The 24,354-nt window shown below is 46.7% G+C and overlaps 1 protein-coding gene across 2 annotated transcripts in view; it reads left to right on the forward strand.

Moving 5' to 3' along the window:
- Nucleotides 1-24,354, forward strand: part of CAMTA1 (calmodulin binding transcription activator 1) — a 691,460-nt gene that overhangs the window by 295,332 nt on the left and 371,774 nt on the right. For both annotated transcript variants that reach the window (XM_035117087.2, XM_060276129.1), the window contains exon 4: nucleotides 2,906-3,041. In XM_035117087.2, coding sequence (XP_034972978.2) covers nucleotides 2,906-3,041 — 136 coding nt within the window. The remainder of the gene's footprint in view (nucleotides 1-2,905; nucleotides 3,042-24,354) is intronic.

The raw sequence follows: 24,354 nt of genomic DNA on the forward strand, positions 1-24,354 counted from the left end.
GGGAGAGGGAAGGATGGCTAGTGCAAGAGTGGTATTTCTATTATATCAATTTGCCATATGGTAAAGCGATGGGGGGGGGGGTGGAGATATAAACATGCGCTGAATGGACGGTGACAGATGTTTATTGGACAAATGGCTGCACCATCCCCTGTAGCTATGCCAAGAAGGACAGTTCTGAAAAAGATCTGGGGGATTCCTTGGAGCTGATGAAGACAGAGCAAAGGCCAGATCTGACATTGACCTGTATTGGGGGAACAGCAGTGATTCCTTTCTGTTCTGGGGGAAATCGATGCTGGTTTGTTTTGTTTTTTAAATCTGACTTCTTTATTCCAAACTTGCTTTTTACCTAAATCATGAACGATGGGTTAAAAGATGGAGAGAGAGAGAGAGAGAGAGAGAGAGAGAGAGAGAGAGAGAGAGAGAGAGAGAGAGACTTTTGAAAAGTATGAGATATTTTGTGGACCATAAATATAATCAGTACTTAGCATGTTAGGGAGAGAGGTTTTGCTCAGATCTAACAGTCAGGCTCCGGATCAAAACTCCCCCACTCGGAAATGTGTGTCACTTCTTGAATGGGCTGCAGACCCTGTTGAGACATCACTGGAAATGCTCTTTGCTGGCTGTGAGATTTTCTGCTGTTCTCTCTCTCTCTCTCCTGTAGGGATGGGAGACAAATTTGGTTTGGTCCACAATTTCTTGTAAATCTACTTAATTTAATGCAAACCTGCCTAATTCGCACTTCCCAAAAACCTATGCAGAAGGGGGGGAAACAGCAGTTGCACTTTGAAGTTCATTCTTCTCCCATGTTTTGTGGTGGCCAGCTCCAGCCAAGAAACGTGTGCATGAAAATGCATGCCTTTAGTGAAAATAACATCCAAGAACATTGTTGTTTAGTCGTTTAGTCGTGTCCGACTCTTCATGACCCCATGGATCAGAGCACACCAGGCACTCCTGTCTTCCACTGCCTCCCGCAGTTTGGTCAGACTCATGTTGGTGGCTTTGAGAACACTGTCCAACCATCTCGTCCTCTGTCGTCCCCTTCTCCTTGTGCCCTCCATCTTTCCCAACATCAGGGTCTTTTCCAGGAAGTCTTCTCTTCTCATGAGGTGGCCAAAGTACTGGAGCCTCAGCTTCAGAACCTGTCCTTCCAGTGAGCACTCAGGGCTGATTTCCTTCAGAATGGATAGGTTTGATCTTCTTGCAGTCCATGGGACTCTCAAGGGTCTCCTCCAGCACCATAATTCAAAAGCATCAATTCTTTGGCGATCAGCCTTCTTTATGGTCCAGCTCTCACTTCCATACATCACTACTGGGGAAAGCATAGGAGGGGAAATTGCATGCAAAAATATGGATACTTGGGAGATGCACTTCAAAATGCTGACATGTTTTTGTGAGGACTGTTTTTAATAAACTCGGATGAACTGACTAGAAAAATTAGAAGTGGAGAGAGGAACTAGAATGGGCAGATTCTTCCATGCCTGCTCCTCTGCCAGTGCCTGCCTTCCTTGACATCAATCAGTCACCAACCAACCAACCAACCAACCAACCAACCAACCAACCAACCATCTCTTGACTTTGCATAGTGGGAGGGGGAGGTAACCACCAGCAGCAGGAAGAGCTTTCAAGCAGGTAAGCAGGTGCCCCTGTGGATGAATGGGTTGAAAATGATGTTCCTAATCATGATTTTCAATGTGAGTTGGAAGGTTGGTTGGTTGGAGAGGAGTGGGATGCACAAAACCAACTGGGGCCCTTTGAGCCCTTTCAGGTGCTCAAAAACAAGCAAGCAACCCCTGGAATATTTCAGAAGTTTTGGGGAATGCTCAAGCAGCCGAAATTGCTATTGAGACAAGCTGGGCAGGCGTGGGAACATAACTAAGTGCTGGTGCTACTTCATTGATAGGTGCAGGGAGCACCTCCAAAAAATGACCTCCCTGCCCCACCGCAGTCCAGAATTCTCACACCTTCTGCAGCTCCTTCCTGGTTATGGGGAGGGGAGAAGAAGTTCTGCACAACTTCGGTCTCCCCTTGGAAGGAGCTTTTGCTGTGTTGGCTTCCTGGGCTTTCAGGATCCCTCCAGCAAGTTCTCCCAGGTACCTCTTTGTAAAAAAAACAAAGTGTGGCACTTTGGTTAAAAGCCCTTTGTGTACATTGACTGGGCAATCCAGGCAGGTTGACCTGTCCTCTTATTTGTAGATTGTGTGTGTATGGGGGGGGGGAACACATACACAGAGAAGCTTGCCCAGTGCTGGCTCCAGCATCCAAGGTGTCCTATGCAGGCCGAGGGGAGGCAAGGCAAGGCAAGTGAAAGGCCGCCATCTCTCTGGCTGTGGAGCGGGAAGGGGAACACGTAGCCACAGCAAGAAAGGGCAACCATGAGGCTGGGAATTGGCAGTGGGACCCTTGCAGGAGCGTGGGCCTGGCATGGGCTCAGTGATCCCAACCCCTGGTGCTAGCCTTGACAAAGGCCACTGAGCATCTCCATGGCTGTCCTGAGATTTGAACCGAGGGCATCCAGCTTGTAGCTCACAATGCTATGCTGGCTTAGTGTGCTGCCTCCCCTGAATTCTCATTCTTAGCTGTTGCACTGCAAGAACTTTGATTGGCTTCATTCTTTAGGGAAAAATTTCCAGGTGGGTTTTGGGAGAGTTGCAGGGAGGAGGAATACTAGGTAGGTGATAATTTTCTGCCGCACGGAGAATATTTCCTTTTCACAGTAACTGCTGTTGGTCACCTTATAGGAGTGAGTTCTCTACCCCTGGTAATTGATGGCTGAACCTCCCTCTCTCTGTGCAAGTGTGTGTATGGGGCTCACTCACAGCTTAGAGACAGCAGCTTCCCAGGTGTTGGGTGTGAACGTAGATTTGCTTGGCCTCCCTGATGAGCCATCCTCCTTTTTGTTTTCCAGGCCTCAGAATGGCTCTATGATCCTATACAACAGGAAGAAGGTGAAATACAGGAAAGATGGATATTGCTGGAAGAAGCGGAAAGATGGGAAGACCACCCGAGAAGATCATATGAAGCTGAAGGTTCAGGGGGTGGAGGTAGGTGCACAAGACGAGGGGAGCTTCATTGCGGGGGCTGCCATGTCTCATTGCATCAGTTGACCAAGTAGGATGGTGGTTTTTTTATATATTAAAAAAATGTTACATATATATATGTGTATGTATTTTAAAATGCTCTGCTCCACTTATTTGTGAAAGGCTACCTTCATGTGTTACCCTAATCCCTGTTATTGTAGGAGAGTCTCATATTGCTGTTGGTTTGGTTTTTTTGTGAGCAAGAGGTTGTTTCTGTTGGTGTAGGGCTAAACCCAGCACTCTGGAGCAGTGTTCGAAACTCCCATTGTTCTAGGCGCATTTTGAGACAGGGAATTTCATTAGTGCGAACAGTTTCTGAGCTCTGGGCGCAATACTGCGCCTAAGATTTCAGATTAAAAAAGCAGAGTGGAAGGAAAGGAGGACCTTCTTCTGCCTCCCCACTTCCAGCTACTCTCTGAAGGCTAGAGAAGAGTATCTCTTAAGAATATTGGGAGGTGGGCAGGGGAAGGACTAGGCCATATGAAAAATGAACATAATATTTTGGTTATAGTTCTCTCATTTTCAGCTTCGGACACGACTAAATGACTAAACAACAACATTCTTCTTATATATAAAAAAGTGGGCCTAGACTTCCTTTGTTGTGCCCATAACCTAGGTTTTAGGTGCCATTTAGCTCCTAGCTTTCATACCTGAGTTTCTAACACTGCTCTGGAGAGTCTTTGCGACTTAGTTGTGGGGCTAATGGAATCTAACAGGTTGGAGTTGGAAGGAGTTGTGACAGTTTGGAAGGGACTTGATTCAGTGCTTTCCCCTTGCTGAGCTTTTTGAGTTCTCTTACTTGGGTAAGGGGAGTGTGCGTGTTATCCTTGCATCTTGAAAGATGAGTGATGCATGGGGGAATTCTAGTCTCCCTGATCACAGTTTTATTTTTATTTTTAATGGAAGCTTTTGAAAGCTGTTTATTGCTTGACAGGTTAAAAAAAAAAGCCCCTTATTGTGAATGAGTTCATTTCTTCTTCTTCTTCATTATCATCATCAACATCATCATCATTGCAATTGTGAATTACATCAATGGCGAAAAAGTTTCACAAGTGAGTTACTGGTGATACCAGAGTTGTGCATGCAAGCGAATTTCAATTCGTCCTGCTCTCAGTTTCCATAATAAGTTGCTTGAGAAGAAATGGTTTCTGGAACCAGGGAAGAGCGACGGCTTTAAAAAACAAAGCAGATTTGTTCAGATGTAAAAGAGGGTGTACAACGTCCCATCAATATAACAGAAGTTTATACGTTGCTGTATTTTATTATTCAGTTGCTTCACAAGGGACTGCATGTCTTGGTTGTGATTGATTCTCCTTGTATTTTAAAGTTTGAGCTTCTGCTACGTCGAGCTAGTTTTGACTCCTTCTTCTTCTTCTTTTTTTAAAGGATATAAATATAAAATAAAACATGTGCCTAATACATGTCAGGATTTTAAAGGGATAGGATGCCTGGTGGTACCTCTCATCCGCACTGAAATTGCTTGCTAGAATGCTAAGGAGCTGTAATGGCCATTAGCCATTAGAGATGTGCTTTTCCCACTCAATACTTAATAATTAAACCGCCCCTAGAGGGATCCGTGGAAACACTGTGTGTGTCACCATCAGACCATCTTAAATTCTAACTCATCCCCCACCCCCGCTGGTGACGCGATTAATGACAGAGCTGAATCTAATTCGGCAAGAGGGTAGCCCCTTTCCATGGTACAAGTCAGATTCGGTGCTGCCGTGGTTTGTGGGGCGTTGGAGGAAGCATTTCCATTGACCCCCGTGGCCTTGTTTGCATGTTGCTCCGCTGTGGATCTTGGCCCGAAGAAGTCAAAGTCCTTTTTGGGTTGCAGATGCTGCCTGGCCGTTTCTGCATCTTTGACAAAAGTGGCATTTGGGAAGCGGTTGGGTAGGTTTTCTCAGCAGCAGAAGCACAGTGCTTTCTGTGTCTTTCTGCTTAATGACAAGGCAGTGCAGCGACAAATCAATGGGAAAGTCTTGCCGGGCACCCTTTCTTCTGCCTTTCCCCCTCTCTTGCAATTCACTTCGTTTTGGTGCACATTAAGATGCAGATTATCCTGAGACTCCTCGTTGCCACAGACTCCCAGCTCCCAGACGCTGGGCATTGATTAGGCTGCTCATGAATATTGAAAGCTGTGTGTCACTTGCCGGTTCCTCCTGACACAGGGCAACGAGGCGATGGCTGCGTCAACCAGGCAAATTCAACACCCAAGCAGAGAAGCAGAGAGCCCACTTGAGGCCAGAGCTGTGGGCGTCTGCTTTCATGACATACCAGTAGCCCATCAGCCATTTCCCTGTTCGCTATGGTTTCCATTGCTGCTTCATCTTGTGGGAGAAGGACTTCTTACTTGACATATTCTTATTTTTTGTGCTGGGGCAGACAGATATTATACCCTCCAACATTCCACTGATTAAAATTGGGGTGTGCATCTTTTGTTGCTACCGTGTTTCTCCAAAAATAAGACACCGTCTTATATTTATTTCCCCCCCCCAAAAAAACCCACGATGGCTTATTTTCAGGGGATGCCTTATTTTTTAAATTAAGTATGGTACAGTTTAACCTACAAGGTTAAACTGCCTATCACTATGTCTTATTTTCGGGGTATGTCTTATTTTCGGAGAAACACGGCACTTCTGTAATTCCGGGATGTCCTGAGGAAGTGGGGGTGGTTGCGTGGTACGTGATACTACCCTGGCTAGTGGCCACCTATCATTAGCGCATACATGCATGGTTGGATCCACTGCTTCCCCCAGGGTCTCAGCCCCCACTGCAGTGGGGTGCATGGCTGCTGCCAGCCTTTTCCCTAGTAATGTGCATAAAAGAGAAGCAAGTGCCTTCTTTGCACAATGCATATCTGAGTTACAAAATTCACCGTGGCAAGCTGTATTGCTGGCTACTGACTTGGATGGTTTTTAGAGGGGTTTAGACAAATTGCAGTCATGCTTCCAAATACCATTTGCAGGAAGCCATGGGGGGTGGGGGTGGGAGTTCTTGTGCTCAGCTCCCGCTTGCCGGTTTCCTACCAGCATCTGGTGAGAACAAGATGCTGGACTAGATGAGTCATTGGCCTCATCCAGCAGGCTCTTCTTAGGATCTTAATGGAGGGGATAAGGCTGTCTTCTACCTCCACTGTAGAAGGCAGTGTGTCTCTGAATGCCAGTTTCTGTGGATCAAAGCTACGAAGTCTGCAGTCGTCGTCAGGACCTGCTTGTGGGCTTCCCATCTGGGCATCTGGTTGGCCACTGTCAAAACAGGACATTGGACGACCAGATGGGCCACTGGCCTGATCCAACAGGTATTTCCTATGTTCTTAAGGGAGGGGTGAGATACAGTGGCTGTATTTGACCTGTAGCAGGCAGTATATTTCTGAATGCCAATTGCTGGGAATTGCAACTGGGGAGAGCGCTATTTCATTCAAGTTCTGCTTGTGGGCTTCCCATAGGAGCATCTGGTTGGCCACTATCAGTACAGAGTATTGGTCCAGATCAGTGTTTCCCAGCCTTGGGTCTCCAGCTGTTTTTGAACCACAACTCCCATGATCCCTAGCTAGCAAGACCGGTGGTCAGGGATGATGGGAATTGTAGTCTGAAAAACAGCTGGAGACAAAAGGTTGGGAAACAACTTCAGATGGACTATTGTGACTTCATCTGAACTTCAGATGGACTATTGTGACCTCATCTCTCTGTAGGGCCCACTGGGTATTCTTCTACATTTGTTCAGGTGTTTTTATGTAGCATCCTGAAGTGGAGTACAAAGGAATAAATAAATTAAACCATATTAACATTGCAAAAATACACAAAATGACAACCCTCCAATTGATTCGCCACCCCATGCAGGGGGCACAGAAATACCGACCCTGATGATGTCACATCATTATCTTTTGCTAAACGTTTTTAGGAGGCATTTGGGGTGAGTTTCCCAAACTTGGGTCTTCGGCTGTTTGGGGACTATAGTTCCCATCATTCCCAACCACTAATCCTGCTAACTAGGGATGGTTGGAGTTGTAGTCAAAAAAACAGCTGGAGACCCAAGTTTGGGAAACCCTGATCTAGACTCTCAGGGTAATCAGGCCCTCTGCCACTCACACAGGTTCTCAGTCCCCCATCTCCTCTGAGCAACCACATCTGGGCCTCCAAGCCAGGGGAACCAGGCTGTTCAGTGCTCCTATGCCATTCAGAAAAGACATGACCCCCCCCGGGGGGGGGGGGAGAAAAGCATTTGCATGTGGGATATCTGTTAGCTGAGCATCACTCGGAAAGTGAGGAGTATCCTTGTGTGCCAGCGGTGCTTGTCAGGTGAAATTTGCTCCGACTTTGGGTTGCCATTAGAGCTCGCTTGAAACGTCTGAGATGAAGGAGCGGAGGTACGCTTATTGAATTGTACAAACCCGAAGGAGCTGAAAACACTCTGAGGGATTAGATTAAAAATCAGGCAGAGACGGATTTTGCATTGCTGCGGTTCCTTCTGCATCAAGTTTACTTGTCGATTCAACAGGAGCAGACTGGCGACGGATTCGACCGCCAGCTCCTTCTTCTCTCAGTCAACCTCTCAGTCAAAGAGGGACATGAAATGGTGAGACCAGAGGAGAGTGTTTTTGCACTTAGCCCAACCTTTCCCAGCCTGGTGCCCTCCAGGTCACCCCTGACCACTTGTCAGGATGGCTGGCTAGGGATGCTGGAAGCTGGCGTCCCAACAACATCTGGATGGGAGAAGGTTGGTCTAAGTGTTTGACATATGACCAGATTTAATGGTGAGATGGGCTGTTTTTAAAGCATGTGCATCAGTTGACATATTTGAAGGGGTGGGGGGAGGCATTGTCAGATTTCAGAAAGTGAGTGAGACAGTGAGGGGGAGAGGGAGAGCGAGCGAGAGAGCGAGAGAGCTGATTCTTTGGGAGGCAGAATGAATAAAATCCAGAATAACCTTGGACTGACTGGGAAGTGAGTTGGGACTAACCAAGTGGAATTCAAGGGAGACCAATGGAAAGCTCCAGATTTAGGCAAAACAAGAACCAAGGAGAGGAGAGCCCCACCTTGGCAGTTTTCCCAGGGGCACTTGGGGCAGCAGCAGTGGCAAGGAGACCCAAGAAGACTGTCTGTTGTCACTCTGCACATGCTGTTTGAACGCCCCAATAGATCTTTGTCAGAGGTCCAGCTTCCTTGATGTGGAATAGGTTACCTGAAGGTAAAAACACCCTGAATGAAACAACGCCTTCAATTGCTTGGCAACTTGGTCTGCCTCCCCACATTTACGCTGTCCCAGCAGTGACATTATGCTTTTTATGATTTCATTCTCACTGTAATTGAATGAGATGGTCTTTATGTGGACTTTTACAGGGAGGACTAGCAGGGAGAAGGGGCTCCCATCTGCAGCAGGGCACTTGCCACATTAGGTATTAAGAGGGCTAGAAATAATGGCTCTGACAAACAACTCCGGCTCTGATTTGCTGCCAGAGGAGGAACTCTTTATTGGGGTTGACAGAAGGCTCATAAAAAACACAGTGCTGAAGGGAGGCCAATGAGGAACATGGGAGAGGTGTCAGCTGATCTGAGGGGACCCCAAAGCTTTCAGAAGTACAATGTATCTTCTCTTCTAAAAAGATCTGAGGTGTGTCCCCTCAAGAAAAAGCATTACAATGAGGACTGAGCATGCTCAGTAGCCATGGAATGTTAAGTGTCAGTGGGAAACAGAAAACCCATGGAATGGAGGAGGATGTCCCTGAACAAAACCACCCTTTATTAGAGACTTCGTTGCAGGTCCCCAAAGAATTTCATACTGTGGGATAAATGCCCCAAGAAGACAGCAGGTTCACAAATACTACCGTAATGCCAGATTTGCAGGGGGTGGGGGAGCTATGCAAGCCAGTTGTACATGTGATCTGTTATGATGATTGAGACCGGCGCTGCTTTGAATGGGGGAACACGATGTGCAATTAAAATAATTAATTGTGCCATGATGAACAACAACCATTTGTGTGCATGGTTGGGTTTGTGAACATGGCACACAATTGCTGTTGTTTTACATTGCCTCGGGTGGTTTCTATTATTATTATTGCAGAAAGGTGATTCATAAGCTTTACAAATAACGAAGTGCAGGTTATGCTCAAGTGATACATGAGGAGCTGGATCAATCTTTTGACAACCGCATCTCTGCGTTGGTGAAGAAATGCTCCAATGGTGGCGTTGTCAGCCGTGTGTTGGGAGGTGGAGTTGCTCGTGGACAGAAAGGGCCAAACTGCACTGATCGCTTTAAAGATTTTGATTTGCTGTTGGAGGCAGGAGAGACGGCTGGAGCAAAGACCCCCAAAATGTGAAGTGGGCACTCAAGAGGAAGTTTGATGAGGCTTCTTCAAGTCAGGCCATTGATCCGTCTAACACTGGCAAGGGTTTCAAGAGGGGACCTTTCCGATTCCCAGCCTTTCTGAGGCTGCCAAGCATTGAACTAATAGTACCACTGTATTCTGCTCTGGTCAGACCTCACCTGGAGTACTGTGTCCAGTTCTGGGCACCACAGTTCAAGGAGGATACTGACAAGCTGGAATGTGTCCAGAAGAGGGCAACCAAAATGGTCAAAGGCCTGGAAACGATGCCTTATGAGGAACGGCTTAGGGAGCTGGGTATGTTTAGCCTGGAGAAGAGAAGGTTAAGGGGTGATATGATAGCCATGTTCAAATATATAAAAAGATGTCATATAGAGGAGGGAGAAAGGTTGTTTTCTGCTGCTCCAGAGAAGCGGACACGGAGCAATGGATTCAAACTACAAGAAAGAAGATTCCACCTAAACATTAGGAAGAACTTCCTGACAGTAAGAGCTGTTCGGCAGTGGAATTTGCTACCAAGGAGTGTGGTGGAGTCTCCTTCTTTGGAGGTCTTTAAGCAGAGGCTTGACAGCCATATGTCAAGAATGCTTTGATGGTGTTTCCTGCTTGGCAGGGGGTTGGACTGGATGGCCCTTGTGGTCTCTTCCAACTCTATGATTCTATGATTCTATGAACCTGGGGTCTCCTGTGGTTGCAAAGCATGCACTCTACCACAAGGAACAAATGGCTGCACACACCCCAATCTCTGAGCAGTGAGAGGCTCCATGGGAGCCTGTACTTGCCCAGGGTTTGGTTTCCTTGGAAGGAAGGTCAATGGAGACTTTGGTGTCTTTAGGATATATGGTTTTATTTGCACATACATACAAGCTGAGCATAGGGTGGAGGGGCTCACAGCATGGCTTCACCACATCTGGTTTCCAGAGAAGCCCCAAGTCACAGTTGTGGGTCCAACTTGGAGCAAGACAAGCCTTTGTGTCTCCCCAGCTTCCAGTATCAGCCAAACTCTCTCTCTCTCTCTCTCTCTCTCTCTCTCTCTCTCTCTCTCTCTCTCTCTCTCTCTCTCTCTCTCTCTCACACACACACACACACACACACACACACAGAGAGCCCACCTTGGCTTATTCCCAGGTGTGGTGGGGAAAGGCCCACCCATTTGTCTCCATGGCAACAGAGCAACCTCCTTGGATATGCAAGTGCCCAGGTACTTAGCTGAGCAGAGAAGACTGTTCCCCCGACAAAGGAACTTGTTTGACTTCTTTCCTGTTACAGCTTCTACCCCACGTAAACAGTACCATAGGCTTGGAAGGGCCCCATAGGTATCTTCCAGACTGATCCCCCGAATTCACAACACTGTGGAGGTGCCTTATACTGAGTCAGGTCGTCTTCTTCAGTTTTGCCTACACCAGGAATACCCAACATGCTTCCCTCTCCTTGTCCGTGGACCACAACTCCCATCATGCCGAACCATTGTCTGTGCTGGCCAGGCCTGATCGGAGCTGCCCGATTCCTCATTCCTTATCCTTGCTCTACACTGATTGGCTCTGGTTCTCCCATCCCTCCTTGGAGATGCCTTCTTCCTGCAATGTACTGTAAGCATTCTACCCCTTCCCTTAAGGCGTTGGAAGCTGCCTTATACAGAGCCCCGGCTGCTGGTCCATGTAGCTTAGTGTTGTCTACACTGGCTGGCAGCCGCTCTCCGAGGTTTCAGACCAGGAGTCTTCCCAGTCCTTACCTAGGAGATGCTGGAGAGTGAACCTGGGACCTTCTCCATTCAGAGTAGGTGCTCAGTCTTGAGTTTTGACACTGCTCAGCCAGTGCTTGTTGCTGTGACCCAGGAGAATGGGAGATTCCCCGGGAAGGGTTCCTCTTCACTCCCTGCCTCCCTGTTGCTTTCCTAGCTTACATGGCCTGCAGTCCTTTAAAACAAAACCCCCCAAAAAGGGGGGGGGAGAAAGAGGGAAAAGAAAATCTGGGCGGCAGCCCCAGTCGTGAAGCTTCACTTGGCCCTCCTGTATTTATATCTCTTGGCAGAAGCTGCCGAAGATTCCCCCAAATCATCGTCCTCCTTGAACTTCTAATTAGTTAGAATCCCTGGTGGTGTGTTCATAATCAATTTGCCATAATTAAAAAATTCAGCTAATAAATAGAAGTAAAGCTGAATGTTGGAAGTCGCACCGTCTTCTTTCTGGGCTGACACAGCGCTGAATTTACAGCTGGGTGGTTTAGTTAATGGGCCTGCCTTATTCTTTGTGCATAAAGTTCTATAAATATCCAGGAATGATGTGTTTTGAATGCAGAATGGACCTCCCCCTTCTTGTTTGGGGTGGGGGAAAGAATAAAAGCATTGAGTGGTGGGTTTTCTTTTTAAAAAATGTTAATGCTCAGTAAGAGATGCTTTTAATGTAGAAAACGACTAAAGAAATAAAGTAATAAGATGGATTTTGTTATTTAATTTGGGTCCAGGCTTTCTGAAGGACCCTGCCTCGCTATATGAGCCTGCCTGGGCTTCTGAGATCTTTGCGGCAGGCTTTCTCCCAGTCCCGCCGCCTGAGAGAGGGCCCTCTTGGTGGTAGCTCCCAAATTATGCAACTCGCTTGCACGGGAGGCTAGACTGGACCCCTCTCTGCTTTCCTTTTGCTGGCAGGCAAAAGTTGGAGAAGCAGGTGCCAATTCTGCAGAGAAAGAATGCTTTGGGGAAACCGGAGGGCAGGTTTAGCACAGCACTACCGTAGCTGGGGATTGTGAGTCGGGAAGCTATTCTGGGGTGACGAAGGAGGTTTTGCTAAGGATAAAGCCTAGACCAAATAAAAGCACACATTATACTCATGTAAAAACATTAGGCAGGTCCCACAAATAACCTAGAGATGCATTTTAAATAAAGGGACACATTCTACTCATGTAAAAACACGCTGATTCCCGGACTGTCCGCGGGCCGGGTTGAGAAGGAGGTTGGGCCGCATCTGGCCCACGGACCTTAGGTTGCCTACCCCTGGCCTAGACGATGGTGGAGGAACACAACATAATGGCAGTGTGTAACCTTCTTGCTTAGAGGCAGTGTACCACAAAGTAAGCAGTTCTGTGAACATAAAATTGCTGCTGCTGCTGCTGAGCTTCCTGGAGGGAGTGCCGTAGCTACGAGGGGTGGGGTAGCCAGGTTTCTTGACCCGGGTGAAACCTCCAGAGGGGTGCCATTGAGACTCCCAGCCTGTGTGTGTGTGTGTGTGTGTGTGTGTGTGTGTGTATGCAAGGTGTGTGCACCAAACTGCGTCTTTGACCCAGGTGAAATAAAGCCTAGTTTCCCCCCTGCTGGAAGCATCAGGCTGATTGCCATGTGAAGGAAGATATTGGACTAAAATTGAACCTTTTGGCCTCACCCAGCTGCAGAGCTCTTCTTGCATCTCTTTGGAATCTGGAACTAGAATCTGATCTCCTCCAAAGAGGCCAGACCAGGAACTTTCAGGTAGTAATTGCTTTTGCGGTTGTTGAATTGAATTGCTGGGTGTGTGTTGTGACCTGTCCTGGGAACGTTGATTGATGAAGGGCAGGCAAAATAAACGAGAAATGTTGATGGATTCTGCCAGTGTCTAAACAGAAAATTCTCCCGGGGGTGTGTGTGTGTGTTTCATACCTCAAGTGGGACAGTTTGCCAATTTCTTATGCCTGCCTTCAGGGCACCCATGCAACTGGGCACCCATGTTTCTTTAAACGAGCTCTGGAGTCAGTATTTTGTGGCACATTCAATACATTCCGCTTTCTTTATAGCTGCGCCATACCTGTTTTGAACTTCATTAAAACAAAAAAAAAAATTCACTGAGGTGGGGGGAAAGTGGCCGCACAGTGTCAATTTTGCATGCAAGCCTTTCATTATTATTGTTACAATACGGATCTCCCTGTATGGATGGATGCAAAAAATATATATATAAAATTTTCTTATTACCGTACTTGGTAAGCGCTAGAATATTTCTGTCAAAATGTGAGTGTGGGGAGGAAGGAAACCAGCCCACAAAAGGCTTTTGTGGTGTTTCAGTCTAACTATTACATGCAGGCTAGATGTTACATTGCCAGGATAACCTTGGTGATAATAGGATATTATTATTACCAACGCAGCTTGGGAGGAAAGGAAACCCTGCCTGAGAACACCATCCCCATTTATTTTCCAAAGCCACCCCCAGTTCGCAAGTGACCAGTGGGGCTTTTCTGGCACTCTGTATGTAAAGGATCCCCAGCTGGATCCAAAATTGCAGGAATATATGCTGGCATTACTCAGTTCCTTGCAGCTGCCGGCAAAACACATTCCTGGGTTATTACCGGAGGACGAAGCAACTTGTGAGACCAGAGCTAATCTTGCAAAACTATTCCTAGGATGCTCTGATCTGCTTTAATTTAACATGGGTCTTTCTCTCCATCGGAGGTGAGCTGTGTAGCTTGCAAACTAATTAGGTTCATGTTGTTCAGACCGGCTGCTTAATGCATTTCAGCAAAATAGAATGAGGGCCACTTAGAGGAGGAGGCCGGGTGGGCGCTTTGATGCAGCCACGCTGAGCTGGCCTTTGCGAGGGATAGTGCTTGGCTCAACACCCAAAAGATATTGTGTTAACTGAACAGCTTGGTCTCATTCCAAGACTACCTCCTGCCACACACACACCCCCCGGCTGCAGGCATTATGGCTGTGGTAACTGGCCGTTTTTGACCGGGGGGCTATGATCCCTCTGGGGGCCATGTGTGCCCCCTCCATATTCTTCCCCATTCTTAGCTCATAAGGATCCCTGCTAATCGAATTATCAATCTAATGATGGGGAGGAGGTGATTTGCATCCCTATAAGGGCGCCAAGCTAGCAGGAGAGTTTTAAACCTCTCTGGCTATCGCTACATCCCCCTTTCTGTCACCACCAACAAAAGCATTGGGTGTGTGTGTGGAAAAAACTGCTCTGTGTTTTATTTTTTGGGGGGGGGCACATCATGCCTGTGGACTAGGAGTTAGCCACCCCATCATGGCAGAATATAGATTGCTGTCATCCTGTCCTAGGTAGGCTATAATCCATGGGGCACTGGCCAAGCACTGGAGGATACTGGCCTTGTGCAGGTAGTGATGGGGCATCCCTTTCAGGACCAAGGACAGGTCCCAGAGGAAGGAGGTGTTGTCCTCCTGCAGGCACCCAGGCACTAAAGCAAAGAGGCCAGCCTTGACCTGAAAGGTGTTGTGGTCTCCCGGTGAGCCCTCTGAGAGCTGCAGGGAGTCATCAGGAGCTTTGCCTAGGTGTGGACATGGCAGCCCACCTGATTCCAGTTGCCAGAGGACTCTTCAAGATGCTTCAAGTGCAATGTCTCATATTGGTTTGGGGTCAGTGCTCTCCCTCATCTGGAGAGATCCTTCAACTCTGAAGGTACTGTCATAGGAAGCTGAGGGATTGAGAGACATGACAACCAATGTACCTTTGTGGTAGCAGCAATGCTAGAGCCTGTGCCTGAACTTGTGCGGAGAGTTGTGGCATGACGGTTGAAATCAGGGTGCTGGTCAGCTCCTCAAAATTCAGGCATCCCAGTTTCTTGTGAAGTATGTGGGTGGTATTCAACTAAGTTTTACTGAGAGTAGACCTGTTGAAATTAACAGGCCTTGCTAAGTTATGCTACTTAATCGCAGAGGGTCTACTCTGAGAAAAAAAATAGTTGAGTACCACCCAATGTATTCTGAGTCTCAGACCATGAACAGAAGACCTCTCTCCCCCCACCACACACATACTGACAAGTTATTCAAAATGTGAGGATAATACTGCTGGCCTGCCTTAAAGGGTTATTTGTAAGGATTCCTGAGTTAATGCACGTAGAAGCTCTTAAAGTGCTGTCTAAATGCTAGGTCAGGCATAGGCAAACTTGGCCCACCAGATGTTGTGGGACTACAACTCCCATCATCCCTAGCTAACATGAGCAGTGGTCAGGGATGATGGGAGTTGTAGTCCCAAAACATCTGGAGGGCCGAGTTTGCCTATGCCTGTGCTAGGTGGTGTTATTGCCCTATGCTCTGAATCTGGCATCCCCAGACTTCGCCCCTCCAGATGTTTTGGACTACAATTCCAAAACAATGTCTAATCTGGACATTGCTAAAGCACCAGTGACAGTGACAAAGTTTTTGGTCAACAGCTTTTGAGAGAAGTTGAGGGGAGGTGAAATGGTGGGAAATGTTATTATTATTTTTATTTACTTAAACCATTTCCTCCCACTCTTCAGCCCCAAAAGGCTCCCGAAGTGGCTGGCAGTCAGGTGTTGGTGGCAAGACATTCCCTGCCCACCAGCCTGCAGACATGGCACAAAAGGAAAGAGGATTGGGAGGGAGGAGGAGAAAATTAAGCTATTTGAAACTAAAGAGCCTTTTGTAGAGACCAGACCAGCTGAAATAGAAAGCTTTCCAGGAGTGGAAGAGCAAAATGCCACACGTATTTCTGAACAGCTGATGGGGAGGCCCTGCCATCTCCCTGCCCCCAAATCATCTTCCCTCTCCTGTAGGAGCCCTCTGAAGTGAAGATGGGAATAAAAATTCCCAGGATTGGAGCTGAGAGGGGAGAGAGAGAAAGATAGAAGCCCCTTGCTTGCCAGTGCATTTATTAAGGAGAGAGCACCTGCCCCTTAGGACACATATATTAGTCTTTCCTGTTTTAAGCATTTACATGACAGTAGGAGAAAAGCCTCGGTCTGTTTTTTTGTAATCTGCGTGGCCATAAATCCAGCAACCTGGGTGGTGATGGATGTGAGAGGTAGGGGTTTATTACAAGGAGTGTTTAAAAAATGTTGACTCTTCACAAATTGATTATTTGCGATTTATTTCAGAAAATATTTGCCACGGCGTGTGATATACTGAACTTACGGTCATTACGGCTCCTTAACGATTCACGCATCAAAGGGCACACCAGGGAAATCGGAGAGCTCCTTTTTACAGTTTCTGAAGGGGGAATATGGATTATTATTAATTCTCAAATGGGCCTCCGGAGGATCTCTTCAGAAGGGGACGTGCATATCAATAATCCCCTTTTCTGTATTGGGGATCCTAATGTATTCATACACGGAAACATAAATTAAAAGCAAACACTTTTTCTCTTGTGGCAGGTTGATGCTCTAAGTGCTTGAGGGAGAAGGTCTTTGAGCTTTGCCAAATACATAACGCCCAAACTGTTTTAAACCACTTCACTTCCTTTTTTCGGAACTCATAATATCGTTTAGGGAGACAAATTCCTGGGAGCTGATGGCCCTTTGAGCCAGTAAATGGAGCTTCTAGGTTCAGGGGCAGTCTACCTCTGCTTGGCGCAAGCAGCAGGGGGAGGGCACTTCTTCTTTGTGCTGTTCTTCTCAGGTTCCCAGAAGATCTTCCCGGTGACAGTGGCAGGGGGGGTGGGGGGTGGAGAGAAATGCTGAACTAGATGGGCCATTTTATTTCTATTGCAGAGCAGGGATTGCCTTTGAGGGACTGCTCTGTGTTTGTTTAGAAAATGAAAATACTTTCAATACCAGATGGAATTGCTTGATGGTTTTAAGCAGCCCCAGAAGGGTCGGAGATGGCAATAAATCCGCAAAGAAGTAAAGAGTCTATTTCTTTGTCTGTCTCTCTTCAACTAATTCCTCTTGAAACATATTGTGAATGGGCTGACTTATAACAAAAGCCACGGAGGGAGAAGCCGAGAGGCAGGCAGAACCAGCCTAGACATGGGCTTTAACCGGGAGAAGGATGCAAAGTGACTTCTTTTTTTTGCATTCCCCCTACCCCCACCCTTTTTACACTCAATTAGTTTCCACGCTGTGCTGGGTGCAAACTTCGACTGGAGAAGGTTTTTTCTTCTTCTTCTTCCCCCTGTTTGCTTTTTACATGATTAAGAGAGATGAGATGAAATAAATTGCATGAATTACCCGCTGTGGTTGCTGCCTTCCAGCTTTCTTAAGGAAACCTTCCGATGACTTTCTATTCTCAAGTTTTGGAGCTTTTGGCATTTGCGTAGGGTTGGTTTTGCTATTGGGGGAGGAGGCGACAGCTGTTGAGTTCCAAAGAGGCATTCGTGTCACAGACACCTACATAAGGACCGCATAAGCCAGCAACTTAGATGGCTTTGGAAGAGGATGGGACCAATTTGTGGAGGGGCAGGGCTATCAACAGGTGCTAGCCACAGTGGCTATGCTCTGCCTCCACAGTCAGAGGCAGTAAAGGGCATTTACCCCAGATGCTTGTGAGCCAGGTATGAAGGCAGCATCCTGCCCCATTGTTCGTCCCCTCTAAGAACTGATGCCGGAGCCATGCTGCTTCTCAGCATGGATTTGTTGTTTAGTCGTTTAGTCGTGTCCGACTCTTCGTGACCCCATGGACCATAGCACGCCAGGCACTCCTATTCCAGCAGAACTCTTTGCCTTGTCCTCCTCCATGAACTAGTTGAATCCCCATCAAAGTTAGCAACCATCACGGCGTCTTCTGGCAGGCAATTCCGTTGAGTCTCTTTTCTCTTCCCTCCTCATTCCTTTCCTCCCCTTTTGTCTATTAGATTGGCAAGAATGGTCTTGTTCTCTGTATAGCACTTCGAAAATGGTAGGGGCTTATTAAATGTGGTGTTGTTGTAGTTGATGATGATCTGTGGAATGCCTGCCAGTACCTATTGGCCAGTTCCAGTGCCACCACCGTTGACTAGAAACACAGTCATTTCCAACAAATGGTCCAGGTTGTGGTTTTGTGTTGTTTTTTTTTTGCGTGTTTCTTTAATTCTTAATAGTACTACTACTGCTAAACCTTGGCTGATCCCTTCTTTGCCAAACCGTACAAGTGTTCCTGTTTGTCTTGTAAATGAAAACTAGAAAGCACCGTCTTCTCTCTCTCCCCATCCTTGGAGATGTGTTCTCACCCATTTTCTCTCTCTGCATATTCTGTTTCTTTCCAGAAAGTTTTCTTCTTTACTTACCGTAGCTGAGCTCCCATGTAGCAACTTGACAACCTCATCTGCCCACCAGTTGCTGTGGGTTGAGGCAGGCAGGCAGAGGAGGACATAGTGAAGCCGACATACATCTGATGTCAACACCAGGAGTGAGTGATTCGCCCTGACTGAAAACAGGACTTTGCTGGGAGTTGGCTCCTGAGGGGGTGGGTGGAAGCCAGATGCAGATACCATCAGTTGCTGGAGACCTTGGGCATCTCTGAGTTAGCATCTTGCTCCAATGAGATCTGGAGTCCTACATAATGATGTAATCAGGAAGTTTTCACCAGGCACTTTGATTGTGCTGGGTGTAAGGAATGTGGCTCTTAAGGGCATGGAGTACCATGGGCATAGCCAGGATTTTTGGTGGTGAGGAAAGACAGGCTTTTGTTGGGGGGGCAGATCCTCAGCTTTGTATTGATTTGTATTGATTTAGGGGGGACAGCTGCCCCCCTGACCCCCTTTGGCTATGCCCATGCTTGCCTCTTGGTAGAATCCAGTTTTCTACAAACCATAGGGGTTCCTGTCTTGGGGATCTTGTATTCAGGGTGTTCCTGCCTGGTGTGTCCTGGGGAGTGCTTGATTCAACTGGCGCCCAACCATTCCAGTCCATGGGCTTCTTGTAGCTGAAATTGTGATAAAGGTGGAGAATCACCTGGTGACCTTGGAGGGTTTTTTGTAGGTTTTTTTGAGGAGCTGTTTCGGTGGTGATGCTACAGTCCCCTGCTTTGATAAGAGCACGGTGGTGGCACACAAATGGATCTTGGGCTCAGGCCTCATCTATGCACACTCCCCCCCCCCCAATGTGTTGATTTCCTGCTATGCATGCAGGATGGAGGCTCAAGAAAATTGAGCACTCTGGAAAACATTCTCTCTGCAGCAATAAAGTAGAACAGGGGGTGGGAATGAAGCCTCTGCACCCCAGTCCCACGCCCACCCTGCCACCCACGCTGGAAGAATTTGTCTCCTTGCTCTTGGGATGCTTTTTTTTTGCTGCAGTAACATTTATGGAGGGATGTTAAGACCCAGCTCTAGTGCGCTTGGGCTGCTCAACATTTTGCCTTCTGAATTTCACTGAAGGATAAGCAAGCGAAGAGGCGAACATCTGCTGGAAAACATTTAAGCAGCAAAAAAGTGTTTGTCTTGCAGAATATTTCAGGAAGCGCATTTAATTTATTTTGCTTAATTATCTCTCCTTGCATTTTTAATGTCCTTTAATACAGTTACGTTAAGCACTGCAGTGTCAAGATACTTAGAGCCCCCTTCTAATACATCCCGAATGAGGTGATTAAATTGCTTCTCTAACATGGCTTTGCAAAAAATTTATATATCTGTATCTCTCTCTCTCTCTCTGTTTCTCTCTGTACTGTATATACATTGTGCATCATCTCAGGGAATGGGGGAACTTGCATAACCCTTTGAATCGAAAGGTCACCGTAAGTTTATAGAAGACAAAAAGGGAAATACTGTCCTCTTCCACTTAGGGATTTTTAAGCAATGAAATAATGCAATGAGTAGATGTGCAAATTTGTGAAATAATTTTTTTCCAGTGCTGAGATCGATATATATTTTGTTAGTAATTTGTGTCTTGTAAATTTAAGTAATTTCTCTGGCAAATCCATTTTTAAACTTGTGAGCTCAATATTGAATGGATTTTCATTCTTTGTGGTAAATACTCGCCATGTGTCTCCCATCTGTGTTTTCAGAATTGCAAGAAAATTATTAATAGAAGGGGAAGAAGAAAAGAAGAACACAGGAGTATCTCCCGTTTTTTTACTCCCTAATGCATCTCAAATAAATATTGTGCTTTCATGTTACATCTAGCAAGTGTTTTAGCAGCATAAATTATACAACTCATTATCTTTGCATAGAAAACCCCCAGCAAAACTTTGGCTCTCAGATGCTGAAATTCCTGATAGGCTCCCTGTAATTTAGTTTATTACTGACTCACCTTTTCTGTTATTAATTCCCAAGGAACTGCATCTCTGTTGCTCAAATCTCTGGGAATAGGGTTGTTTCCTAGGGAGAAATCTCACATTAAAAAAATTGATCTTTTGTTCCTTAGCACTAAGTGTGGAACGACTCTCTCTGTGGCTCATTCTTCATTCTTCAATATCCCTTTGCTGCTGTTTTCTATTTATTGTTGGGTTGTTGTTTCTTTGCAAATCTAGCATGCCTGCTAGATTTTTCTATTAACCATCCAGCCTTTTTGCTGCAAAGTTTTCCTGGTGGATTGTAGCAAAAGCAACAAAAGAGTTCTGTGGCATCTTAAAGCATAACAAGTTTTATTACAGTGCGAGCTTTCCTAGACTACAGTCCACTTTATCAATCACATGAAGTGTTACGCTGAGTTCATAGCTATACACAAATCCCCCCTTTTTTTTCTTTAATCAGAGATGCAGTTGTAGAAAGTGAGATTAGAGGGAAACAAGTACAGACAGTGAAAGTTGCTCATTAACAGTGGTTAATTCACAAACTCATTTGTCAATTGTCATGTGACACATTGTCATGTGACAATTGTCAATGGCACATACCTCCTGCCATTGGTAAACCAATTCACACATATAGGGTGCTAAAAATCCTTTCTCTTGACTCATTCCAGAAAGGACAGCATCAAACTTCTTGCTGTCTTTCCATCCAGTTGTTTCCTTTCAATTTCCTTTGCTCTAGGGTGGTCTCTGCCCGGGTCTCAGGGTACTCTGGGAAGTTGAAATACTGTACCTCCCCCCCCTCCAACTCCTATATATGGATACCACCATTTCTGATGTCAGATTCGTGTCCTTTCATTATTTTGTATCAGGCTGGCCCCTTTTGTGTGGAAGATGCAAAGGGGCACCGCTGGCAAACGATTCCGTACCCTAAAATATTACCTCTACTCCTTTCAGAATGGTTTAGATTCCTCAGTTGAGATTGGACTATATGGCTTAATAAAAAGGGCTCCTGCCTTGTTTTGCTTTTGGACTGAATTTTGTCCTGTTTTCTACCTGTGTGCTTTCATCTGATGTTGTCCTCTTGTCAGTTTTGTGCAAGCTGTCTTGTGGAATTTGTCACTGTCAGTTGCCATGATGGCCACTCACTTAGGAGGAGTTTAAATGAAATCGCGGGAGGGGAAGAGCCTATTAGTGGCCATTAGCCAAGAGAGCTAAAGTGGGACCTCCATGTTCAGCCATAGGGCTACCTATTGTTAGGGGGGAAACACAAGGAAATGCCCACACCCAGCCTGGAGCTTCTTCGAGGCCAGGCAGCCCCTCAGTCTCACACGACGTGGCTTTTCATATATTTCAGAGCTGCTTTCTCTAGTCCACGTAGCATATTTAAAATGAAGGACGAAGGGCGTTACCCTTTGGCTTTTGAAGTTTTTTTAACTGTCTGCTAGTTCGTTTGCTTGCAGGATGCCGCAAGCTGGGGGGGAAATCCAAAATGCACCCCTTCTTCCATCTTCGTCCTCTCACTGATAATCACTGTGCAAGTAAGTTGTAAGTTCTGTAAAAGCCTCGTGTGCTCTCTAATAGTTGTGTGGAAAAGAACTCTAAATGAAGGAAAGTCAAAGGAAGCAGGTGTATTGAGCCTGGAGAAGAGAAGATTTTTTTGGGGGGGGGGGGAACGTGGACCCCTGAAAGGCAGCCACACAGAAGAAGGCAGGCTTGTTTTCTGCTGCCCCCGAGAATGGGGCAGGCCTAGAGCTCATCAGAGGAAGGTAGATTGCAGTTGACTATTAGAAGAAATGCATTGATGGCAAGAGGTTGGCAACAAAACTGATAAGGCAGAGGGGTGTTGGGTGGGCTCTCTGCCTCACTGGGGGCGTCTTGAAGCAGAGGCGTCTCTTGCAAGGATGCTCTTAGCACTGGATCCTCTGACTCAAGCAAGGGGTTGCAACTCAGGGCCTGTTGCATCTGGCAGCTGTGTGGCAGAGCCGGGATCTCCGGCCGGCCTCCTTCCGCTGGTGGCTCAGAGCTGGAGCCAGACCAACGGGGCTCTCACGCTCACAACCAGCAGGGCAATAAACAAATCTTGCATTATTTATAATTGTGGAGATTAATTATGAATTGTAACGGTAAGGAACGTTATAGTGATGGATCTGCACTCAGAGACGAAATTGCTCTCATTAAAGGAGCAGGAGGAATAGATTAGGGGTCGGCAGTTGTTTGGGGAAGGTTTCTCCTCGGGCTCTGCTCCCCTTGTGGGTCTGGAATCCTGGTGTGTGGGGAGGGTGTTGCTCCACTCCTATGGATGTGGATTGCAAATGAAAGCCACCGAAAGGGGGGCACTTAAGAGGTACCCCCTCATGCAACCTTCCCTCACCAACTGATTGCCACAGTGTACATTTATTTTCCGAATTAGAATTGAGTTCGCTGCTCAAACATCACTTCCTTGGTCTTGGGACCATCTGGTAGCAGGGGCCCGATGGTCCATTTGATTGAAGGATGCTTCCTTATTCCTATTCTCCTTTAAGTCCTTGATGATTGAGCTCCTTGCATTGCTGCCTACCCGGTTTGCATTTGTAGATGGATGCCATCACCGTCATTGGGATTTATTCACACACCCCGGCCACTGCTGCTTCAGCATAAGATGCCATAGTGGACCTTACAACAACAACAACAAAATGCTAAATTAAGTCAATTAAAAACAACTTACGATTGGAAGAATAGGCAGGGCAATATGGCACCTTGGGGATCTGCTTCCACCTCTCCTCTGTGCTCATTAGGAGGCCAAACACCTAATGCTTTGCTGTAGTGCCTGCAAGTCTGTTAAGTGGCCTTATCTCCCTCCCACTGTCCCCAAGGATAACCCTGGTGGCTGCACTGCTCCCCTGTCACTTGCCGGATCCTGTCGCTCTTCCTCCTTCTGGACTGGAAATGTCAGCAGGACCTAAGGAATTATTTCAAGTAGACCTCGAAAGAGCATCTCTTTCTACCTGTCAAAACAGCAAGCCACAGAGTTCCTTGTGCAATCCCCCTCTCTTTTCCAAAGGGGGTCCTGGCCCAACAGCCTCCTAGTTGGAACGCGGTGTTTCCGATCGATGCATGGATATCTTACAAGTTCCAGGCATGCTCCTGTTAGAAAAGTTAACCAATGAACTTAGACTAGCACGGGGACAAGCAAAGTAGGATGCCTTCAGCCCGGTGTTGTGTAGCACAGCAGGACAATGACCTACCCCCCTCTCCAAAAAAACATACAAATCAATATGGCTAATCTGACCCAAAAACACCACCCCCAACCCCACACATATAAACAAACCAGAATTCCACTCTCTCCCACCACATAGCAATTCCCTCCAGAAATAAAAAGGTAAAGGGACCCCTGACCATTAGGTCCAGTCGTGACCGACTCTGGGGTTGCGCGCTCATCTCACATTATTGGCCGAGGGAGCCGGCGTATAGCTTCCAGGTCATGTGGCCAGCATGACAAAGCCGCTTCTGGCAAACCAGAGCAGCACATGGAAACACCGTTTACCTTCCCGCTGTAGCGGTTCCTATTTATCTACTTGCACTTTAACGTGCTTTCGAACTGCTAGGTTGGCAGGAGCTGGGACCAAGCAACGGGCGCTCACCCCGTCACAGGGATTCGAACCGCCGACCTTCTGATCAGCAAGCCCTAGGCTCAGTGGTTTAACCACAGCGCCACCTGGGTCCCTCCCTCCAGAAATAGGATTATTGTATCTGGGTTTACACCCTGCACTTGACCAACAAATATCCTTGCAATATATTGCGACCCAAATTTAAACTCCCCTCCAGAAATAGGGGAGTTTAAATTTGGGTCGCAATATATTGCAAGGATATTTGTTGGTCAAGTGCAGGGTGTAAACCCAGATACAATAATCCAGTGTGCTTCACACAGGAAGCTTGGGGGTGTTTGAAACAGGCTTATGGTTTCTAGCCCACATTAAAAAACCCGTAGCATGTTAATAATACCTTTTCCGGAGGGGTGGGTTCTGCGTTAAATCGGTTGCAGCAAAAGCGGCATAATCTTGTGGTGCCAGGAAGACTCACAAGCGGGTTCTAAATGACAAAAG

Source organism: Zootoca vivipara, chromosome 6 (assembly GCF_963506605.1).
Source record: "Zootoca vivipara chromosome 6, rZooViv1.1, whole genome shotgun sequence".
Taxonomy (NCBI): Eukaryota; Metazoa; Chordata; class Lepidosauria; order Squamata; family Lacertidae; genus Zootoca; species Zootoca vivipara.